Source organism: Saccostrea cucullata, unplaced genomic scaffold, assembly GCF_032062105.1.
Source record: "Saccostrea cucullata isolate Sc308-1 unplaced genomic scaffold, CSIRO_AGI_Scuc_v1 ctg1148, whole genome shotgun sequence".
Lineage (NCBI taxonomy): Eukaryota > Metazoa > Mollusca > Bivalvia > Ostreida > Ostreidae > Saccostrea > Saccostrea cuccullata.
Window position 1 is genome coordinate 31594 of NW_026925718.1, and position 20015 is coordinate 51608.

The 20015-nt window shown below is 33.0% G+C and overlaps 1 protein-coding gene across 3 annotated transcripts; it reads left to right on the forward strand.

Moving 5' to 3' along the window:
• The first annotated feature begins 280 nt into the window (after positions 1 to 280).
• LOC134269648 (uncharacterized) lies at positions 281 to 10856 on the forward strand. 3 transcript variants are annotated; one of them, XM_062751851.1, is made up of 5 exons: positions 309 to 355; positions 7330 to 7355; positions 8103 to 8188; positions 8360 to 9689; positions 9992 to 10856. In XM_062751851.1, exons 4-5 carry the CDS (start codon positions 8459 to 8461, stop codon positions 10627 to 10629), a joined length of 1869 nt encoding a protein of 622 aa, XP_062607835.1. In that variant the 5' UTR covers positions 309 to 355; positions 7330 to 7355; positions 8103 to 8188; positions 8360 to 8458; the 3' UTR covers positions 10630 to 10856. The 3 variants fall into 3 exon arrangements, with proteins under 3 accessions (XP_062607838.1, XP_062607835.1, XP_062607837.1); XM_062751853.1 differs by lacking the exon at positions 309 to 355 and adding an exon at positions 5293 to 6482; XM_062751854.1 differs by lacking the exon at positions 7330 to 7355 and having other exon boundaries at positions 281 to 355.
• The last annotated feature ends 9159 nt before the right edge of the window (positions 10857 to 20015 follow it).

Sequence of the window (20015 nt, forward strand, 5' to 3'; positions counted from 1 at the left end):
ACTATTTAAAAAATTAGGTCAAAGGTCAAATTCAAGTAAAACTAGTTCGGTTTCCATAGTGAAATACAAAATCCATAGTGCCAACATATCATATGCAAAATATAAAATTCATACTTCTTACAGTTCTCGAGATATAAGGTATCACAGACGAATGAACAGAAGCCGCGTAAAGTCGCCTTGCTCTTCAGGCGACATAATAAAATAGACAACAAAATCTCACGAGTTTCCCGTATTTTTAAGTGTCAATTTGAGTAAGTGCACATGAGAAATCACTTTAAAAATTTCCTTGTACCTCCTTGTACAGTGGTTGTTATATTTTTTTCATTTAGTTAAAACCCAGGAACAAGACTGAAAGGTAATGTCGTAGATATAATCTTATTTACAGAAAACTTTTATCTGGCAGAAGATAATTTCAAGTTTTCAAAGTTTTCAAAGTTTAAGAAAACTAACGTTTCTTCAAATCAAAGGCTAATTACACAAATAACAATTTACGCAAATCTTTGAAATATAATAATAATACTATTTATGATATATATTATCCATATGAAAATGAATTTACATTTGAATAATTGAATTTTATTTGTATCACGTCATTTAATTGGGTAAAAGATTTAATCCATTTTGTATCACATAATTCGCCGACGTCACAATGATTACCTCTAAAACGTCTTACTGTGCTTGACGTTACATTTGAAATATACTCAATTTGAAGGCCATGTCCCAAGTTATGTTATATCGTATAACAAAAGTTGAAATAAGCTTCATTTCTTAATTATATATCGATTAAAAAGGAGAGTAGCAGCAAATGGAATCCAACATTTAAAGGATGATTTAAATGGGAATTCTTTTCGTTTGCTGAGTTTTTCTTCTGGATGTGGCAATCTGACACATGTATATCGTCTTTTATCAGTTTTCTGAATCTGACCAGTGAGTGTAAGCTTTGCTTAATCTTATTAAGTGTCTTTGTCATCTTTAAGCAAGCTTAAGTTTTTGCATTATGCATTTTATGCCCTTAAATGTCATCTTAGGGATCGTGGGACCACTATCAGGTATGTTGTATGATAACTTTTTTCGGTTTTCCACATTCTACGCTTACTATGAATCTATTCCACTGAGCCTAAAGTGACTTCACAATTATGAATTTCCGATGACATATCACGGAACACTGGTATATACACTTGTCATTCTGTGACTAAGACCTTACCGGTCTCATATCCTTACATTCTTCCTGCAAAGTAATCCAGTCAGTTTATTCAATATTTGCTTGCTCTTTGACCTCTATCGCTCTTGCATGTTTTGCAAACATATCCTTTTTGTCAAAGTCATGTCACTGTAGTTCTCATATTACAAGGTCCACTGCCGAGTCCATCTGCATTTTTATGCAATTTACAAACTCTGGACCCCTGTCTCTCTTTCTACATGTCATAAATTTATATGATGTCGAGACAATGAACCAACTGGCTTTCTGGATCTTAAAATATATAAGCACTTTAGTGAGAAAAATCTATATTCATATAAAAATTGTCTGAAATGTTGAATAAATGGACACTGTAACGACAGATCATTTTGGGTAACACTATATATACTTTCTGACTTGCTGAGTACATTGTAACAACAATCTCGTTTTGAATCTGTAGCACAGCAGCGGCCACGACATATAATGACTTGTCAGTATCTAATTTAAAAGGTTCAGTAAAGTCTAGGTGGGTAAAATAGGTCCTTCGACTCGTGAAGAGATCAAACACGGTACGGCACCCATTACTCCATCTACCTAGAACACATGCCTCAGTAAGTTATGTAATGAATGACTAGTTTGAATTTTGAACCTTATTGGCTATACACTTTCTGCTTGGCAGACCATCAAAAACTCGGACTAATTTGTAGGTCTCATTTGCCTACGCATGCCAATGTTTTACAATCTCAATCTTTTCAAGATTGGGTCTGAATCTTCTTTTCAAATTTATATGTTCTACATGTATATGTCTCTTAATAATAAAAGAAACTAAGTGGATTGACTTTCATAAGATACACATGTCTACTATTCATTGTAAACCGTTGCTAATGCAAAGAATATGACCGCAAAATGGACAGATAATATTAGAGGGGTTTAATTTGTACTGGAAGTGGAAAATGAAAGCCGATCGACTAACCAGAACGTTATATTTCCAATTATGCTTGGAGGAAGTATTCTTAAAAGCGCAAAGAAACTTCATAAAGTGTACAAAATATTGCGCAAGTGTTAGCACCATGATCAAGTACCGATATGAAAATCATGTTTGCAAACCATGAAATATTTTTTTCATCAATGTATGTACAAAACTGATATTTCTTGTGTAACAAGCCTAATATAATGGTATATAGAAATTAGAGTTCCTCCCTTAAAAGAAAACATACAAACAACATGAAAAATCAAACAAAAAAAATCTCAAACAAATAATGAAAAGGAGATTTCTAATCTGGGAATAAAAATGTATTAACATGTAGGCCCATATTTGATAATTATTTTTAATGAGATAATTTACTTGTGATTGAATCTAATATATACTGGGCAAAATAAGTTAGGGATCATATTTTGAAACAAGAATAATATTTTCATACCATTGAATTTATGTGACAAGAAGGTTTAAGTAGTTTTAAAAACATGTCATTAACACAATTCGATACTCAAGTCACACGCGTTTAATGAGTTTTGAGACATATTGGTCAAGAAAGTACGTGGTGTTAAAAAAGTTAGTGGAACAATGGAAGTATAGAAGTATCAAAGAGGGTATCCTTTAGTGAACGTAAGAAAATATCAGTATATATTTACATCCACTGAATAATTTCCCCTTTATTTCTGAAGAAAACCCATTGCATTCATCACTGCATGAACTACATTGGCATGTCGCCAGTACAGATTTCTTGATCAGTGGCTGTTCCATCAATGAAACATATAAAGACGTCTGCATCATTAATACAATAATTAACCTTTTTATTCAAACTTTAAATGAATATTTAAACATATATAAATATAAACAATAAAATGCTTTCTTTGTTTGTTATTACTGGAATGAACGGTCGCAGCTATTGCAGAAAAAATTTACATAACCCGCTTACGCGGGTTATGTATTTTTTCTGCAACAGCTGCTTCCGTTCATTCCAGTAATAACAAACAAAGAAAGCATTTTATTGTTTAAATTAGGCCAGAACTAATAATAAGACGCTATGAGGAGGCATATTAGTACGGACGAACACTCTATGACAGCAGGGATGCTGGAAGCTGAAATAATGCAACGTTACATAGCAGAAAGACTTTATCTTTCCCAAAGCGGAATTAACAGGCAGAAAATTGTCAAAAAGGCTAAAATCGGGACGTCCAAGGTGCACGGCAGTCCGGGAGGATCGTTTTTTTTTTGCCAATTTTGCAGAGAAGCACCGCTTCCAAAGTGCTCTTAAGCTTAATACTGGGCACCAGTGAGCAACGGACAAACGGATTTCTACTCAAACACTTTGAAACAGACTTCAGGAAGCTTGCCGACCAGCAGTACGTTCTGTATTAAAATTAGAGTGCCGCAGAAATCGATTACAGTGGGCAATAGAACTCAAACATTTGGCAATAACATCATTGGTGTTCTGTTCTCTTTTCAAACGAATCCCAATTTTGTTTTGACTTCCACGATGACAGAAGACTTGTTTGGATTGCAATTGCAAATGAAGAAAAATATGCTGACTGTGTCATTTCTAAGCAATACAGAGTAAATGGAGGTATGGTGATGATTTGGGCAGGCATAAGTATTGACTGCAAAACTCATCTGCACATTATTGAAGGCAACCTGACAGGTTTAAAATACAGTCAATTCTCGATAAACCGCCACCTTTTGTAATTCAGAAATCATGGCGGTATAACGAATTTGGCGATGAATTGAATTTTCCATCATTTTGGAAACAAGAAGTAGAGTTACCGTTCTTAACAATACCGTTCGCGTTTCTATTCGTATTATTAAGTTCATGTATATAAAATTATACATACTCCTTAATTTGATAATACTTCAAGTAATTTTTTATGTACAGTTTAGCTAAAACAAAATGTGCAGTTATGAAATAAAGACAAGTATATGTGTGTGCATGTAAATCTGCAGTCTGATATTGAAAAAAAAAACATGCTGGGTCGATCGTCGTAAGATATTGCCGATAGTACGTAAAATGAATTCTTGAATAAATTCATTGTAAATGGCATCATTGTTAATGAAACGTCCAGAATTTATACCGTATATTTATTTTTAAAGCAAATTTTTATTGTTTAAAGCAGAGATCATTAAAATAATATCGTTATCGGCGTGCTTTTACAACGACAGCTTTCAAGGCATGGCCGTGATTAAATAATTTTTATTTAATAGAAAACAATTTTTAATATAACAGTTCATGTTAAAATTATTGTTTATTTAATTTATAATTGATTATTTAATTGCATGTACCTTGTCTGGCTTGGCATGCTTAACACCAGGGATAGCGTCAACCAATTAGCCGAGCTTCACTGACCACATGCACCTGTGGCGGTATATCGAGATAATTGACACTTAAAAATGGACGTTTGTTGTGAAAACAGGGTGGCGGATGGCGGTATGCGAATTTGGCGTTATAAAGAGAATTTTATATAGCAGGAAAAACGTTCTTGGGAAATCATGGCGGTATTGCGAAAATGGCGATGAATCGAATGGCGATAATTCGAGAATTGACTGTACCTAAATGATATTCTTCATCCTATAATTAGACTTTTGCATGTACTCTGGGGGAGGATTTCATCTTAATTGTCGATAGTGCTCGACCTCATAGAGTCCGAATCGTAAACGAGTACATGGAAAGTGAAACAACTTAGCATATGGACCTGTCAAATCGTTTTCTAGACCTGAAGTTAATTGAACATGCCTGGAACATTCTTATGCAGTGCATTTAAGTTCGTCTTACACTTCCTCAAAATCGACGGGAGCTACAGACAGCGTGGCAGGAGGAATTGCAACAAATCCCTCAGACTAGCCTTGGACGGCTGATGGGCAGCATGGGTCTGCGCTGCAAGGCCTCGCAGGGAGGTCATACAAAATACTGGCAAACATTTAAGTAACGTAATTTGATTCTTCTGAAAAAAAAAATCATTTTCAGTTCTACCACCAACATGCCGAATTCTAAAATGACCGTAATGAACAATTTGCATCGTGTGTTCATCACATCCAATGTTTAATTTTCACTTTTTAAATATAAGATATGATACTAAAATTAAAGCTGCATTCTATTTTATATGATACAGTATTTGTAAAACATATTTAATTTGATGATCCTTAACTTTGTTGTCCAGTATGCGACATCAGCAGCACAGCATAACTTCAGAGCATTACGTAAACTTCATGAATGTAACACAATGACGTCATCTACAGCATTAGCTATTCCTTAACTGCACAAACCATCTAACAAGATTGTTTTCAGTTGACTATGAATTATTGCAATAGGATTATTCATGCCATTGTTCTGACCCCACAACGCCCCAAATATCGGCTTCAAAGATTTCCGATCAATAGAGTATGACCAGAGCATCAGCACTAAAAATTTTGGTTGAGCTATTAGTCCATAATGTTTTTCGGAAAGCGTTTTATAAATTTAAAAGTGCTATGGCTTCGTAGTGAACGTAAGACAGAAAACTGCCTCAAGGACGTTACAAAAATGGTGGTGGTAGTGTGAAGATATGGAAAATGGTATCGCATAAAAGTAAGACTAATATGGTTCGTATTCAAAGGACTTTGACAGAAAAAGGTACTCTTACGATTTTCTACCTGCACATGCCTAATCAATTTTACCGCATTCTAGAGTCAAAGTTTAATTTGACAATACATAGTAACATACGGATTGTTTGACACTCCCATTCTTGCAAAGCAACAACAACCTGTTTCTGCCATAGTCATCTAAAAGGCCAGATTTAACCCCAATTGAGCAGCAATGGACGGACTGGATAGGCATGATTTATCAAAGATAATCGCATCCTCAGACTCTGCTACAGCTGTCCAAAGTTTTACATTTGGAGAGGGAGAGCATTCCCATGCAGTTTTTATTACACACACTTGCTTCCATAAGATGCTGTTTTTGGCTATCATTTGTGTCTGTGGGGGGCATACCAGATATTGATCTTTAATTAGCTTAAACTGTCTAGGATTTTAAAACCCTTTTTTAATTATGACATTCAGACAGTATTTCTATTGTAAACCACATTTCTGTATTATCAATACATCATTTTACTAAATAACCTCTATGTTCAATGTGTCACTAAAATTCTGAAGAGTATAATATGTATAAGCAACAGGGAATGCAATGTAAAGGCTGCATAGGGACTCTTTAGTTTTCTGTGGAAGCTTTTTTTCTGGAACATATGTGGCAGTTAGCCAATATAAATTACAAAAAACATTTTTTTGTTTCTTAAGACTCCGGTGGATTGTGAAAACAAATAAAGTAACGTTCACGTAATGAACACATATATATCATTTTTGAAACTTTTTAAAGATAACTAAATGACGCTTTTTAATTTCTTGACAAAAAAACTTAATGAAAGCAGATTTTTTTTAGTTCTCCTTGTATACTTTCCGTCGTCAAACGGACTTTATTTGATCGGATCTTGTATTTTATGAGTATTTATCACACAAACTAAAGTGTTCCAACGCAAGTGTCGCCTCTTTTAGTTTCAGTAAAGATGTAAATAAATCTAAAAGACGTCATCGGCTATTTATTTCCTACTACACATAGCAGTAAGTTCATGCAACAAATAAAAAGTTCCAGATAAAGACTACGTTAGAATCTGGTTATCAAATAGAAATTCAAGACCTCACTACTCAAAGCTAAAACGGATACACGTATTAGTAAAGTTTTAAATCCTTTAATTATTATAAATTATTAAATGTGTACATGGTTTGAAACAATCCTTCAAAAGAGACATCAGTCTGTCCCAACAACAATTGTAAATGATTCAACACCATCCATAATAGAATACTTTCCCAATGTATTTTCATAGTACATGTGTATTTGAAACTATTTCAAAAATAAGGTCAAAGGTCAAGTTCAAGTATAACTAGTTCGGTTTCCATAGTGAAATACAAAATCCATAGTGCCAGCATCTAAATAAGCAAAATATAAAATTCACAGACGAATGAACAGAAGCCGCGTAAAGTCGCCTTGCTCTTCAGGCGACATAACAAAATAGACAACAAAATCTTCCGTCTTTTAAAGTGTCAATTTATGTAAGTGCACATGAGAAATTACTTGAAAAGTTTCCTTGTACCTCCTTGTACAGTTTTTGTTATATTTTTCATTTAGTTAAAACCCGGGAACAAGACTGAAAGGTAATGTCGTAGATATAATCATATTTACAGAAAACTTTTATTACATTTAACTTTTAAGACATTTTTTATCTGGCAGAAGATAATTTCAAGTTTACAAAGTTGAAGAAAACTAACGTTTCTTGATATCAAAGACTAAGCACACAAATAACAATTTACGCAAATCTTTGAAATATTAAATATGATAATAATATTTACAATATACATTATTCATGTGAAAATGAATTTACATTTGAATAATTGAATTATATTTGTATCAAGTCGTTTAATAGGGTAAAAGATGATTTAATCCATTTTTATAACTTAAGTTGCCGACGTCACAATGCGTTACGTCAAAAACGTCTTACTCCGCTTTTAGTAATTTGACTCTTCTGGAAAAAAAAAATCATTTTCAGGTATACCCCTATCAAGGCGAATTCTAAAGTGACCGTAATGATCAATTCGTAGCCTGTGTTCAAACAAATTTATCACATTCAATGTTTAATTTTTACCTTTTTTAAATATAAAATTTGATACTAAAATTAAAACTGCATTCTGTTTTCCATGATACAGTATTTGTAAAACATATTTAATTTGATGATCCTTAACTTTTTTTGTCCGGTATATATTTCTATACATGAAATTAATGTATAATGTTATCTATACATGGACTTTTGTATTTAATACAATGTATTTTGTTAGAAATATTGTTTGAAAAAAAATGTTCAAAGCTATTGATTATATGTTATATTCTTGATTTTCTTTTTGTAGATTAATAAAACTTCCGAAGTTTAGGATTTCAGCTGAACAGCAGCATAATATACCGGTATTGCCATACAGTTCAAGAATATTCTGGGGTAATAAATTTTCTAATAGAGCATACAGGGGATAATTTTCACAAACGTTATATTCTTTCAATATTTTTTTTTCAAATTTGTTGTTGTCATCACTACTCGTCAGACAAAATTAAATTTATCATCAAACATCTCAAAGATACATGTAAAACATTAAATGTTTCTCAATGACAGAGCACCCGATCTGTGGATACGTCCCCATGATCAGAGACAAACGGAAGTGGATTTTCAGAGAGATAAAAAATCACTATCATCTTTTCAAAAACGATATTCATGGATATATTACGTAGATTTGTGTCAAATCTGCAGCCGAGAAAACCTTTACAACGCACAAACTCCCTGGAACATTTTCACGAGGAGAAAATAGTTCATCCTAAGAAAAATTTTAATCGACCGCATTCATTAGACGAGAGTTCCATTCACGGTACAAACTTCAGAAAAGATAAAAACAATTTCAGTCAGCAGGGAAGTGACTGGAAAAGGGGGATTTTAGAAGATGTTGCAAAACTAATTCGACAAGGAATTCGAGAAAAAGATAGAATAAAAATAGAAAAATCTTTGTTAGATGCGACTGCAGAGGAAATGAGATGTATTTGTAAGAAATTCTGCACAGGGAATCCTGAGAAATGTTTGGCTAGCAGTGTCATTATAGATAAATTGAAAAGTACAATTTTAAAAAGTATCGAAAATAAAAGTGATATTATGCATATATGGGTAGGTCGACAAAACCAAACATCCCGAGGAATTGATACAGTAGTACTCGTGACAAGAACTTCAAAATCATTCAACCTAGGCGATGAAATATGGGGACTTAAAATAATTGTGCGATTATTTGACACCTGTAGCGATGAAGCATCATCAGTGTTGATTCATGATATAAATGATTCTATCGGCTCTTTAAGTATCAAACTTTCAGATTTTGAATTAAGTTCCCTTTTTAGCAAACATAGCAATATAACATTGATAAATACATCTAATGTATGTTCCATTGGTTACAACAGTAACGCAAGAATAGAAATGATTCCTTCGATAGTTATCCATTGCCACATCAAAGGAGTGATACCAACTGGAGAGGATGCTTTTCCAAGGAGAATCGGTGGTCATCGAGTAGACGTCCGTGAAGCTGTGTGTCATTTCGCGGTAAATCCGGCTCGAATAAGTGAAAGGATTGGAACCGAAGGAACTGAAAGGACTGGGACTCTTGGTGGTTTTGTAACATTGCAAAATCCAGAGAGACAGGCCTTCCTTACGTGTGCACATGTCGTTTTACCAGTTGATGTGCTGAAGAATGGTGAAACCTGTGTGTATGCACGGAGGCGAGAGATTAATGTTGTGGATAGAAACGGGATGCAGTTTGGAAAAGTTCATAAAGCTGAATTCAAACATGGACAAGCAAGCGAAGTTAGCATAGATGCTGCTTTAGTTGAAATTACTGATAAGTATCGATATCCGTGTGATGGAAACTTTGCACCAGTGTTCAGTTCCGAACAAATAATGGAGACAGGCAAGTGCTGTAAATATCAAATAAGTTAATATAGAAATTCAGTTCTACATTACAAAATGTCATCACATAATTCTCAATTTGATTATTATACATTTTAAAATTTATTTGATATTAATCATTTGTTACGTCACAATAAATATTACAAAAATTAAATATTTATATATCATATACAGATGTAAATGTATATTTTCATATGTATATTTAGTCACCCATGGTTTGTGATTGAGCATGTTTTTTTTTTCCAAAATACCCCCCACCCCCCCACACACACTAACGTATCGCATAAATTTTGTTTTTCATAGGGTTTTCTGAAAACAATATGCCACAGTTTGAAAATGGGGAAATGGAACAAATCAAGAAATTTAATTTTCGAAAACCAGTGTTAAAGATTGGAGCCAAAAGTGGATTAACAATTGGTTCTCTGAAAATTGGGAGGAGTAGTGCAAGAATACATGATTACGAAGTAGAAGTAGGGAACAATTTTTCTACAACGCTTTACAAGCAAATGGAAGTTATTCCTCAATACGATCTTTCTCAAACGTCTGATTCAAGAGAACCGTTTTTAGATTACGGAGATTCTGGGTCGTTTGTTTATTTTATATCGCAAGAAAACCCCGTAGTCCTCAAATGTATAGGATTAGCCGTCGCGAAAACGTCCCATGGAACTTGCTTGATGACACCCATAGACAAAGTATTTGAAGCACTTGATCTTCCATTTAATTGTTTGTCAAAATTCGTTAAGAAAGAGACTCAAGGAGAAAGGGTTTCCGATTTGTCAGCTAAACTCGATTACATTTTAAAGAAAATGGCAACAAAAGACGACATCCAAAAGATTGAAGGGGAAATAAGCACCTTGAAGGAGAAGTTCTCTGCTACAGAGTCTAACGTGAAGATACTTTTAAAGAGAAATGTGGAGGAAGCAACTCCTAAGGAAAAGTGAATGTTGCTTTAGTTTTTGAATATAATTTTGTTAACATAAATTATACAGTTCCATATAATGCATTATAATTGCGTGCATTTTTGAAACTGATGATCTTTTGCCACCATATGTGTAACTCTTTTAGGTGTGATACAAATGTCATGTACCTAACATAAAACATTTCGTTTAAATTTACCATGCACATTTACAAATGCCCCTGCTAACTTTTGAAATGAAGTTTTTGAAAACATTCTTATTTCTCTTCAAAATTATTTGTTCAACAATCATGCACTAAAGTACTCGCTACAACTCAGTTTCAATAAAGAATTAAAACAACTTTAAGATATTTATTTTTGGAATTATTATCCCCTTACAACGAAGTTGAAGGTATTCATTTTATATATATTATCCCCTCATAACGGAATTAGAGATATTCATTTTTATAATTATTAAACCCTCACAACGGAGTTAGAGGGGATAAAGTAATGTATTGTGTGTATTTGGGTGTGTGGGTGATTTAATAATGTGCGAAACGGAATTGTCGTAATTTGATATCTGAATCAATGTCGATTGCTGATATATGGTTTTTGCGATGGTATTTCTCGCTTTGCTGTGCTCCTGTCACAATAAGCGTTCCATATTCTTATCATATTTTTAGTTTCTTTAGTTTTTATCTTCTTTGCATTTGAAACTAATTCATATAATCTTCACACAGGTACATTTTCCTGGAATTTATCAAATAGGTTTTCTCACTTAATTTTTTCTAATATTTAAAACCATTCAAGTAATATTTAAGGAATGACTCTAATTCTTGGCCATATTATCGAGTATAATCTGGTTTGGGTCAGTTTACGCTTTATAATCCGCGAAGCGGATTATAAAAAAGCGTAAATTGACCCAAACCAGATTATACTCGTTAATATGGCCAAGAATTAAAGTCATTCCTTATAATTTAATTTTAAAATAATTAAACAACTTTTGATGTAAAATTGTGTTGCTTTTTATAAGTTCAAATTTACCGCGCAATAATACAATCGTAGTAACGGAAGTGATATTTGAAGCGAGGGGAGGTAATAACTGATACATAGATCTAGCAGCCATGATGTTTGTTTACATGAGGTAAGAACGAGTAATTGTTTATAGTTGAAGGTACATTTATTAAATCTGGAATTTTCCATGGATTCCGAGGACTGGAAATGAGGGGATTGCATGGATATGATGATTAAGCTGGTCGTCAAGGGGGTGTGTCCCCATACCAAACCAGATTATACAAAATGTTATGCGTTCCTTTTTGGAAATCAACCAATGAGAGGCGAGAATACAAATAAAATTAAATTATTCAATTTTAAACATGTGATACAGTTACATGTATTGACTCGATATGAGGGCACCACATGCTTTATAGGACCTGAAAGTAGAAATATCCAAGGCCAAAGGCATTATTTTTACTCCAACAAATCCAACAAAGGTCCAAGAAATCAGGTCCAACAAATCATATGCTGCCCGAATCCTAGTTTATAACTGTTTTGTTATACAATTAATTTCAGGTAAAACACTAAAATGAAAATAATATTATCAATTACTTTATATGGTACTTTTTGGCTGGTACATTAAAAATAAAGCAATAGTAGAGAATGTAAAATTTATAATAGGATAATTATGTCACAAAATTCAATTATCACAAAACTATTCCAGTGTCTCTGTGATTTTAAAAAGTATGATACAACAACTCTTGTGGCTCTAAACTTCGGTTGTTTCCGTGTGACCGATTTTAAACGACGATAAATGACTTATAAAGTAACGGTGACGTTGTGGTCTAACAATCTTATGTTGGATTAGCAGGTCAGCAAACAATAAAATTTTGAGACTGTTGCAATATACATTTTTTGTTGGACTTTTTATTAGTATTCCACATATAGAAAAAATATCTGTAAATGTACATTTACATAAAACAGCATGGTATAATAACCTCCTAAATGTTACCCACATTCATGTACATTTCACTTGTTGTTAGATTGCTCGATTGTATCTTGATTATGTCCTGTTTGGGAATTCTGCACTCGTAACACCTACCTTGACATAGGGGCTTGGTCATTAAGATCTTATTCGAATGACCCGTAATTTGCACTTGCAACTGAGAGTGCCGAGCGCATGGAAAAGGAACAGTCACACCCCATTTATAATCAGTCGGAGACGTATAATTCAAACACACAGCCTCTGAAAAGATCACATTACCGATTATGTTACCGTGACGGCCAACTCTTTAGAGAAACATTCAATATAAATAGATATCTTTTATTCACTTTCAAGTAAGATTTCTATTCATGAAATGGGTCATAATCAAAACAAAATATTAAAAATCATCCCGTTTTATTCACAGTATTTAAATTTCACGGTATTTAAATATTTCGACTCTATCCTGCTTATTCAAAGTAAAAAATATTATACTTTATTCTGGAGCTAACCAGTTTAACGATAAATAAACACATGTCAAGATTTTATATAGTGGACGAAAATTAATGGGTAGCAAATGAAGATGACCTTGAATAGGAACAATGTGCTCTTGTTTTGATTACTAGTATCTTCTTACTAGATGAGCTTTAGTTTTCTGGACCCTTTGCATCCTTGTGTGTTCTTTTAAACTCAGTATCTTAGGCAGTTCTCATGATGTTGCTCTGAACATTGATAAATATATAAAAGAAGCAAGCAAAACTAAATAATGTGTTCAAATTATATTAGTTGCTGAAGAGATGTTCATATTCAAGTTCTCTTTAGAAAAAACAGACATGCATGTAATCTGTGGGTCTGAGTGTGCCCTGACTAAAGAATGGTGAAAGAACTGTGACAAAGTACAACGAGAATTGCCAAACAATTGAATTTACAATACTTGTAGATTCTTCCATTTTATCGTTTTATTTTTTTCATCATCCCCTCGCAACGGAATTTGAGGAGAATATAACGCGATTATATATGTGTGACGTTAGTATGTGTGTAGTTTTGTATGGTCTGTGTAACCGAAATAAAATCGTGGATCTCTCCATGCGTCGAAAACCAAAAAAAAAAAAAAAAAAGAACCAAAAAAAAAAAAAAAAAAAAAAAACCCTCACGAAAATTTGTGATTTTACAATAGAATATCCGTTGTTGCAACCACTATTGAAATAACGACCACTATTGAAATAATTATATCAAAAGTGGTTTGGAGTGCATTTCAATACAAACATAGTTAGTAACCACTATTGTAATACGACCACTATTGAAATAATTATTTCAATAGTGGTTGAGAGTGCATTTCAACAGCAAACATAGTAACCACTATTGAAATACAACAACTATTGAAATAATTACATCGATCAATATTGGTTGAGAGAGCATTTCAATAACAAACATAGGTAATAACCACTATTGAAATACAACCTCTATTGAAATTTTTACCGGTCACGGTAGCCTAGTGGTAGAGCGTTCGCTTCGTGATCGGGAGGCCCGGGTTCGATTCTCGTTCCCGGCGCCGCGTCATACCTAAGACGTAAACAAAGGTATTGACTGTTCCTTCGCCAAGCGCTCGGCACTAGAAGTGAAAGTCACGGGTCTTTCGGATATGACCTTAAAAACGTAGGTCTCGTGTCACGGTAGGCGCTGGCACGATAAAGAACCCTCACTGCTCAATGGCCCTGAGTGCCGAGTATAGGTCTAAATTTGAAGCCCTTCACCAGCATACGGTGACGTCTCCATATGAGTGAAAAATTCTCAAGAGGGACGTTAAACAATATACAATCAATCAATCAATCAATCTATTGAAATTTTTTTTTTTCAAAAGTGAGTGAGACTGCATTTATATATAATAACAATAGGTTTCAACCAGTATTGAAATACCAGCACTACTGAAATAATTATTTAATAGTGGGTGAGAGTGCATTTTAATATGGTAACCATAGGTTTCAACCACTGTTAAAATAATACCAATATTAAAAGCAAAATTTCACCGCGTCCGCAACTTTTGAAATAACTATTTTAATATATTGGATTCATTGTTCAATGCACTATTGAAATCAATAATTTAATCCATATTAAAATCTTTATTTCAAAAGTGAACATTATTTCAATAGTGATTGCAACCTATGTTTGTTATTGAAATGAATCTCACCCACTATTCATTTGAAATAATTATTTCAATAGTGGTCGTATTTCAATAGTGGTTGCATGCTATATTTGTTATTGAAATGCACTCTCAACCACTATTGATATAATTATTTCAATAGTGGTCGTTATTTCAATAGTGGTTGTAACAATCCGTTATTAAAAAAATAAATTCAATTAATGTCCCAGTGACGTTTTTATATCCGAGTTTTAGTCATATTATTCACTTATCCCATTAATAAGAAAAGAAAATTCATTTTGTTTGATGCATCTAGGCATGGAAATTATGATACTTGTTTCATAAATCAGTGCTAATAAATCGGAATCGACTCGTTAGTTTTCGAAAACCAGTTTTAAACTCAGAACCAAAACTGGATTAACAACTGGCTCTCTGAAAATTGGAAGGAGTTGTGGAAGAATACATGAGAAGTACACAGTTCCTTCGAAAATTGTAACTACTCTTCAACTCCATGGAAAAAGACAAAAAGGTATGTTCTTACACGATTCTTTACTTATGATTTAGTGAATCATATACGCTGTCAATTTAAATAAAGGGAAAATTAATGTATATCAATGAGATTCCTGAATTTAAGTTATATCAAACTTTTTATTCGCAAAGAGGAAATGTAACGCTGCTTTAGGTAATTAGGCGTTATAATCCGTGCTCCGTAAAACAAAACAAAACATGACATAAAAGATCATATATTTTTATTTACTAGTGACGTTCAGTAAATAATGTCATTAGCTCGATGACATAGAAATCATATGATATTAAGTTTGGCTTTCTCTCATTATTGAATCTTTAATGAATTAATAACAGTTTATGTGACCAATATTTATCACATAGTTCATTGTGAGAAGCTGGAAAACAAGGGCTATTCGAGACACTGCATTAAAAATGAATGGTAAAGAATCATTAAACTACAGTAAATACTAAAATATGTGAAATTTTCATCAACCAATGTCTGTTTTATAGACACTTGAACACGTGGATTTCAATAAACAAAAATTATATAATGGGCATCAAAAATGGGTACCGCCCTTGGCAACAAAGATTTACAACAGCCAATGTATATTTGCGAAAATACAACAAATTATCACTGAATTTGGTTTATTGACTTTACGACACATAGCAAAATAGATAGAAATCAATTTGGGGGTAGTTCACACTATTTTAAAGAAACATCTGAAAGTAAAAAGTTTAATACTCAAAAGTCACCCTAAATTTTGAAAAATGAGTGAAAACGACAGCGTGTAGGAATATCTAAACAATTATTTAAAACAAAATCAAAAATTATACTTATCCACGTTTGTCCGAAATTCAAACAGATAATTAATCTGAAATCCATTTTGCTTTAAACCCTCAAAATAAATTAACATAAAGATGCACTTGACAAAACTGCAAAGGCCTAAAAGAGCAAAGAATTGCAAGCGCACAAAAACAGTTTTATATGCTGTTTTCTTAAATATTAGCGGTCTTAATGTTCAAATTCATAATCGGGGAGGAAGTTCAATTTCTAGAGGAGTCTAGAAAACAATTTTTTGACAAAAAATTGAAAGGTTTATGAGAGGAAGGAAACAGAATGAGAAAATTCTCTACATTAAATTTCTTCATGACAGCGTCCAAACTCACAGGCCATGAAGAGTAAAGGAGGTTTGGGGATAAACAGAAACTTCATGTTTTCTCACACGAACAATATTTGCCAGATCTTTCAACCTTTGACTTGTTTCATTTCCCAAACATCTATCAGAAAGAAAAAAAAACAAGTACAGCAAATTATAAAATCTGCCATTTTCCAGTATACGAAGGGTCATACTCAAAAATGTGTTCTATACACAAATTGAAAATTGATTAAAAATGTTAGAGACATGTGTTGTAATTAAAAGATAATACTTCAGTTAAATCATTAAATCATTAAATCATGAGAAAACGTTTTTTTGTTTCTTCCGAGCTCCAATAGAATTATTTATTGAACCCCCCTCGTATGCATACACTTGTTTGAAATTTACTACTTTTATTGAGTAGTAATGATTTTAGAGCGCAGTGATGATTGTTTTTCAATTTATACAACTTTTCCCCGATTGTACCGTACAACCCTTGTATATTCTGATTTCCGTTTCATGAGTGCTTACATAAATCAATTTTAGAATGTTCTCTTTCTTTATTATTTTCATATATTTAATTAATCAAGCACCAAACCGAAAATAGACGTACATGTAAGTAAAAAAATATTTTGAAAATATTTGCCAAAAATTACCAAAAATATCAAATTTATTCATTCATAGTTCAGGGAATTAATTATATTTTAATATTTCTGGTGCATTTACTAGTCAGACTAAAAAAAAAGTAGATTACGTACAAAAAGGTACTTTTGCACCTCCCCCTCTTCAAAGAAGATGGTGGGGCAGTATATAATAATAATAATAATATTTATTGATATATCGGGGTACATCAACATTACAATATCGATATTATTAATTCTCCTGTTTCAATTAATATTGAAGTCTTAAATTATGTTAAAACAAGAAAAAACAATTCTGATAATGTGTACTGGTATAAGTAAGAAATTTTAAAACATCACACCTTGATAAGACAATACAAAAAATACAATGAACATATTATAATGCAACAGCTGTAGACTCTGTTGACACCTTCACCTTTTTGGTACTTGGAATTTTTTTTGTAGGTGTTCTTCAACGGATTACAGCTTCAGATGAATAATCGTAAGCTGTTAGAAGAGGATGATAATATGGATAAATCAATCACTCTTCGTGTACCAATGGTGAAATAAATATATAAATAAATAAATAAATATATATACTTTATATATATAAAGTTGCAAAACGCCTTAAGTTCCATCGATACTCTGATAAGAGAGATAACTCATAATGATATTAATGTCTATCGTTCCTTTCTAGATTTTCCAAGTTGAAGTGTCTTTTTTGTCCAATTTTGCCCCGCAAGCTATGCAATAATTGTTTGTATTTTACTTATAAAACGCATTTCTTTTGGAAAATCATTGAGGTTCAAGCAAAAGTTTATATGAGGGAGCAGAGGGTTTATGAACCTTAAAGACGCAATGTAAATATCATGGTAAATGAAGTTATTGATTTAATTTAAATTTTATTTTTTAGATACCGAAGCAGATTATCATCTAACTCCTCACATTCAGCTGGTGCTGAAAGTGGTTTTTGAGGATCAAATTCGGATATAAGTCTTTTAGAATTCCAGACAGAAAACAAATACTCGCTCAGATATTCGTTCAGTGCTGCGGGTAAAACTAATTTTTTTGTTCTTTCTAAAAATGACCTCTCTGAAACAAAAATGAAGCAATCATGTTCAATGATAGATATGAATTTTGAGGAAAATATTCAAGTATTTAAAGATGATAGTACAATTCCTCCAAAGGAAATTTCAATAGAACATTTAAGGACATGGAATCCAACGAAAAAGCAAACGGTTAATAGGGACTGCATTGTCTTTAGCATCAGAAGAGAATATGCGAATTATTCGCAGGGAGTTTTGCAAAACGAAAACCACAGGTTTGTTTTGTAAGCCATACTATAATGAAAAGAATTCAACATAGATTCAGAAATAAATGCCTTTAGTGTATGGATAGGTCGAAATGTCAAAATAGCATCTGGAATCGACACAATATTACTTGTGACAAAAGCTCCCAAACCTTGTGTTATGAGCAACTACTTCTGGGGTCTTAATTTGAAGATTCGATGTGCCAGTGAATGTAACACGAAAGCTGCACATCTGATTGTTCGTGATATGAATGATTTTACTTGATCACTTGGGTTTCAAATAAAAGATATTGAAGTTAACGAACTCCTCATTAGCCATAGCAACATTACTTTGATAAAAACATCTAAGGTGTGTTCGATTGACTTTAAAAGAAAAACACATCGAATAGAGTGGGTTCCTTCGATAGTTATCTACTGCCACGTTAAAGGTGTGATTTCCATAGGAGAAAATGCATTTCCGACAAGAATAGGTGGTCATCGAGTAGATGTCAACAAATAGGAAGTGAAGACATGAAAACAACTGGCACATTGGGGGGTTTTGTGACCCTACAAAATCCAAACCGACATGCCTTTCTTACTTGTGCACATGTTGTTTTAACCAGTGATGTTCTGAAGAAAGGAAGAGCTACTGAATACCCAAGAAGAAGAGATATTAAAGTTTTAACTAAAAACGCCTCCCAAATTGGAAATGTTACTAAAGCTATATTCAGTTATGGACGTAAAAAGGAAGTCAGCGTTGATGCTGCTTTGGTTGAGATTACAAAACAGGATAGACTGCCAACTGATGGGAAATTTGCAAATGTTTATGATACTGAGCAATTCATAAAAGCAGGTATGTGTTAAATGTATCATTTTTAAACTATGATTAATGATTATTGAAAGAAAATATTTTAATAACAGTAATCTTTTTTATTATACTTTCATGTTAAATACTAAAATCTGATTGGTTTAGACGCAGTTAACAATCCGTTCTATTACCCTCAGCCTTAGCAACACACGTGACAACGGGTAACACACCGGTAATGTCACATGGAAATTATGTGCGTACGGTTCACCGTGGAATTCTCAAAACGTCAGTTGTGCGTTTGAAAGAACCGGAATAAACTTGCGTCCGATGTAGATTACTTGAAAATAACAAAGGACAGACGAAACATGCTTGCGAGTGCAGAAATATCGAAACTTTAGATGATAAAGGACTCTTAGAGTATCAAATACACAATAAAGAGGTCAGTAAATCTTTTTCGAAGTAGCGCGGAGTTTGAAAGCTTTCTAAATATGAACGTTAAGACGATTGACGATTATTTTTCTGACATCCTAAATCAAGAAGACATTCAATATAATAAAATAAATGGTGCCTGTTTTGGAGGGTAACAGTTGAAATTGACAACCCTCGGAAAACCATTGTCAACCTCCGCTAATGCGTCGGTTGACAATAGTTTTCCTTAAGGTGTCAATTTCAACTGTTACCCTCCAAAACAGGCACCATTTATATAATGTAGATTTGTGGGACCTTATTTTTTCGCCAAATATTAAAAAAATATTTGCTATCTGAATGATCTCGTGTGTGCCAAGACGTACCCACTTTACTTGAGGATAAATGCTATTACAAAAACAAACGTTGACTCTACAAAATCTAAACATCATATACAGTTCACCGTTCATATATGTATGTGAGCAAGATTCATTCAAAAACTTCTACATGCATTTTTCTTCGTTCATTTGCTCTGCCTCTGGGTATTAAA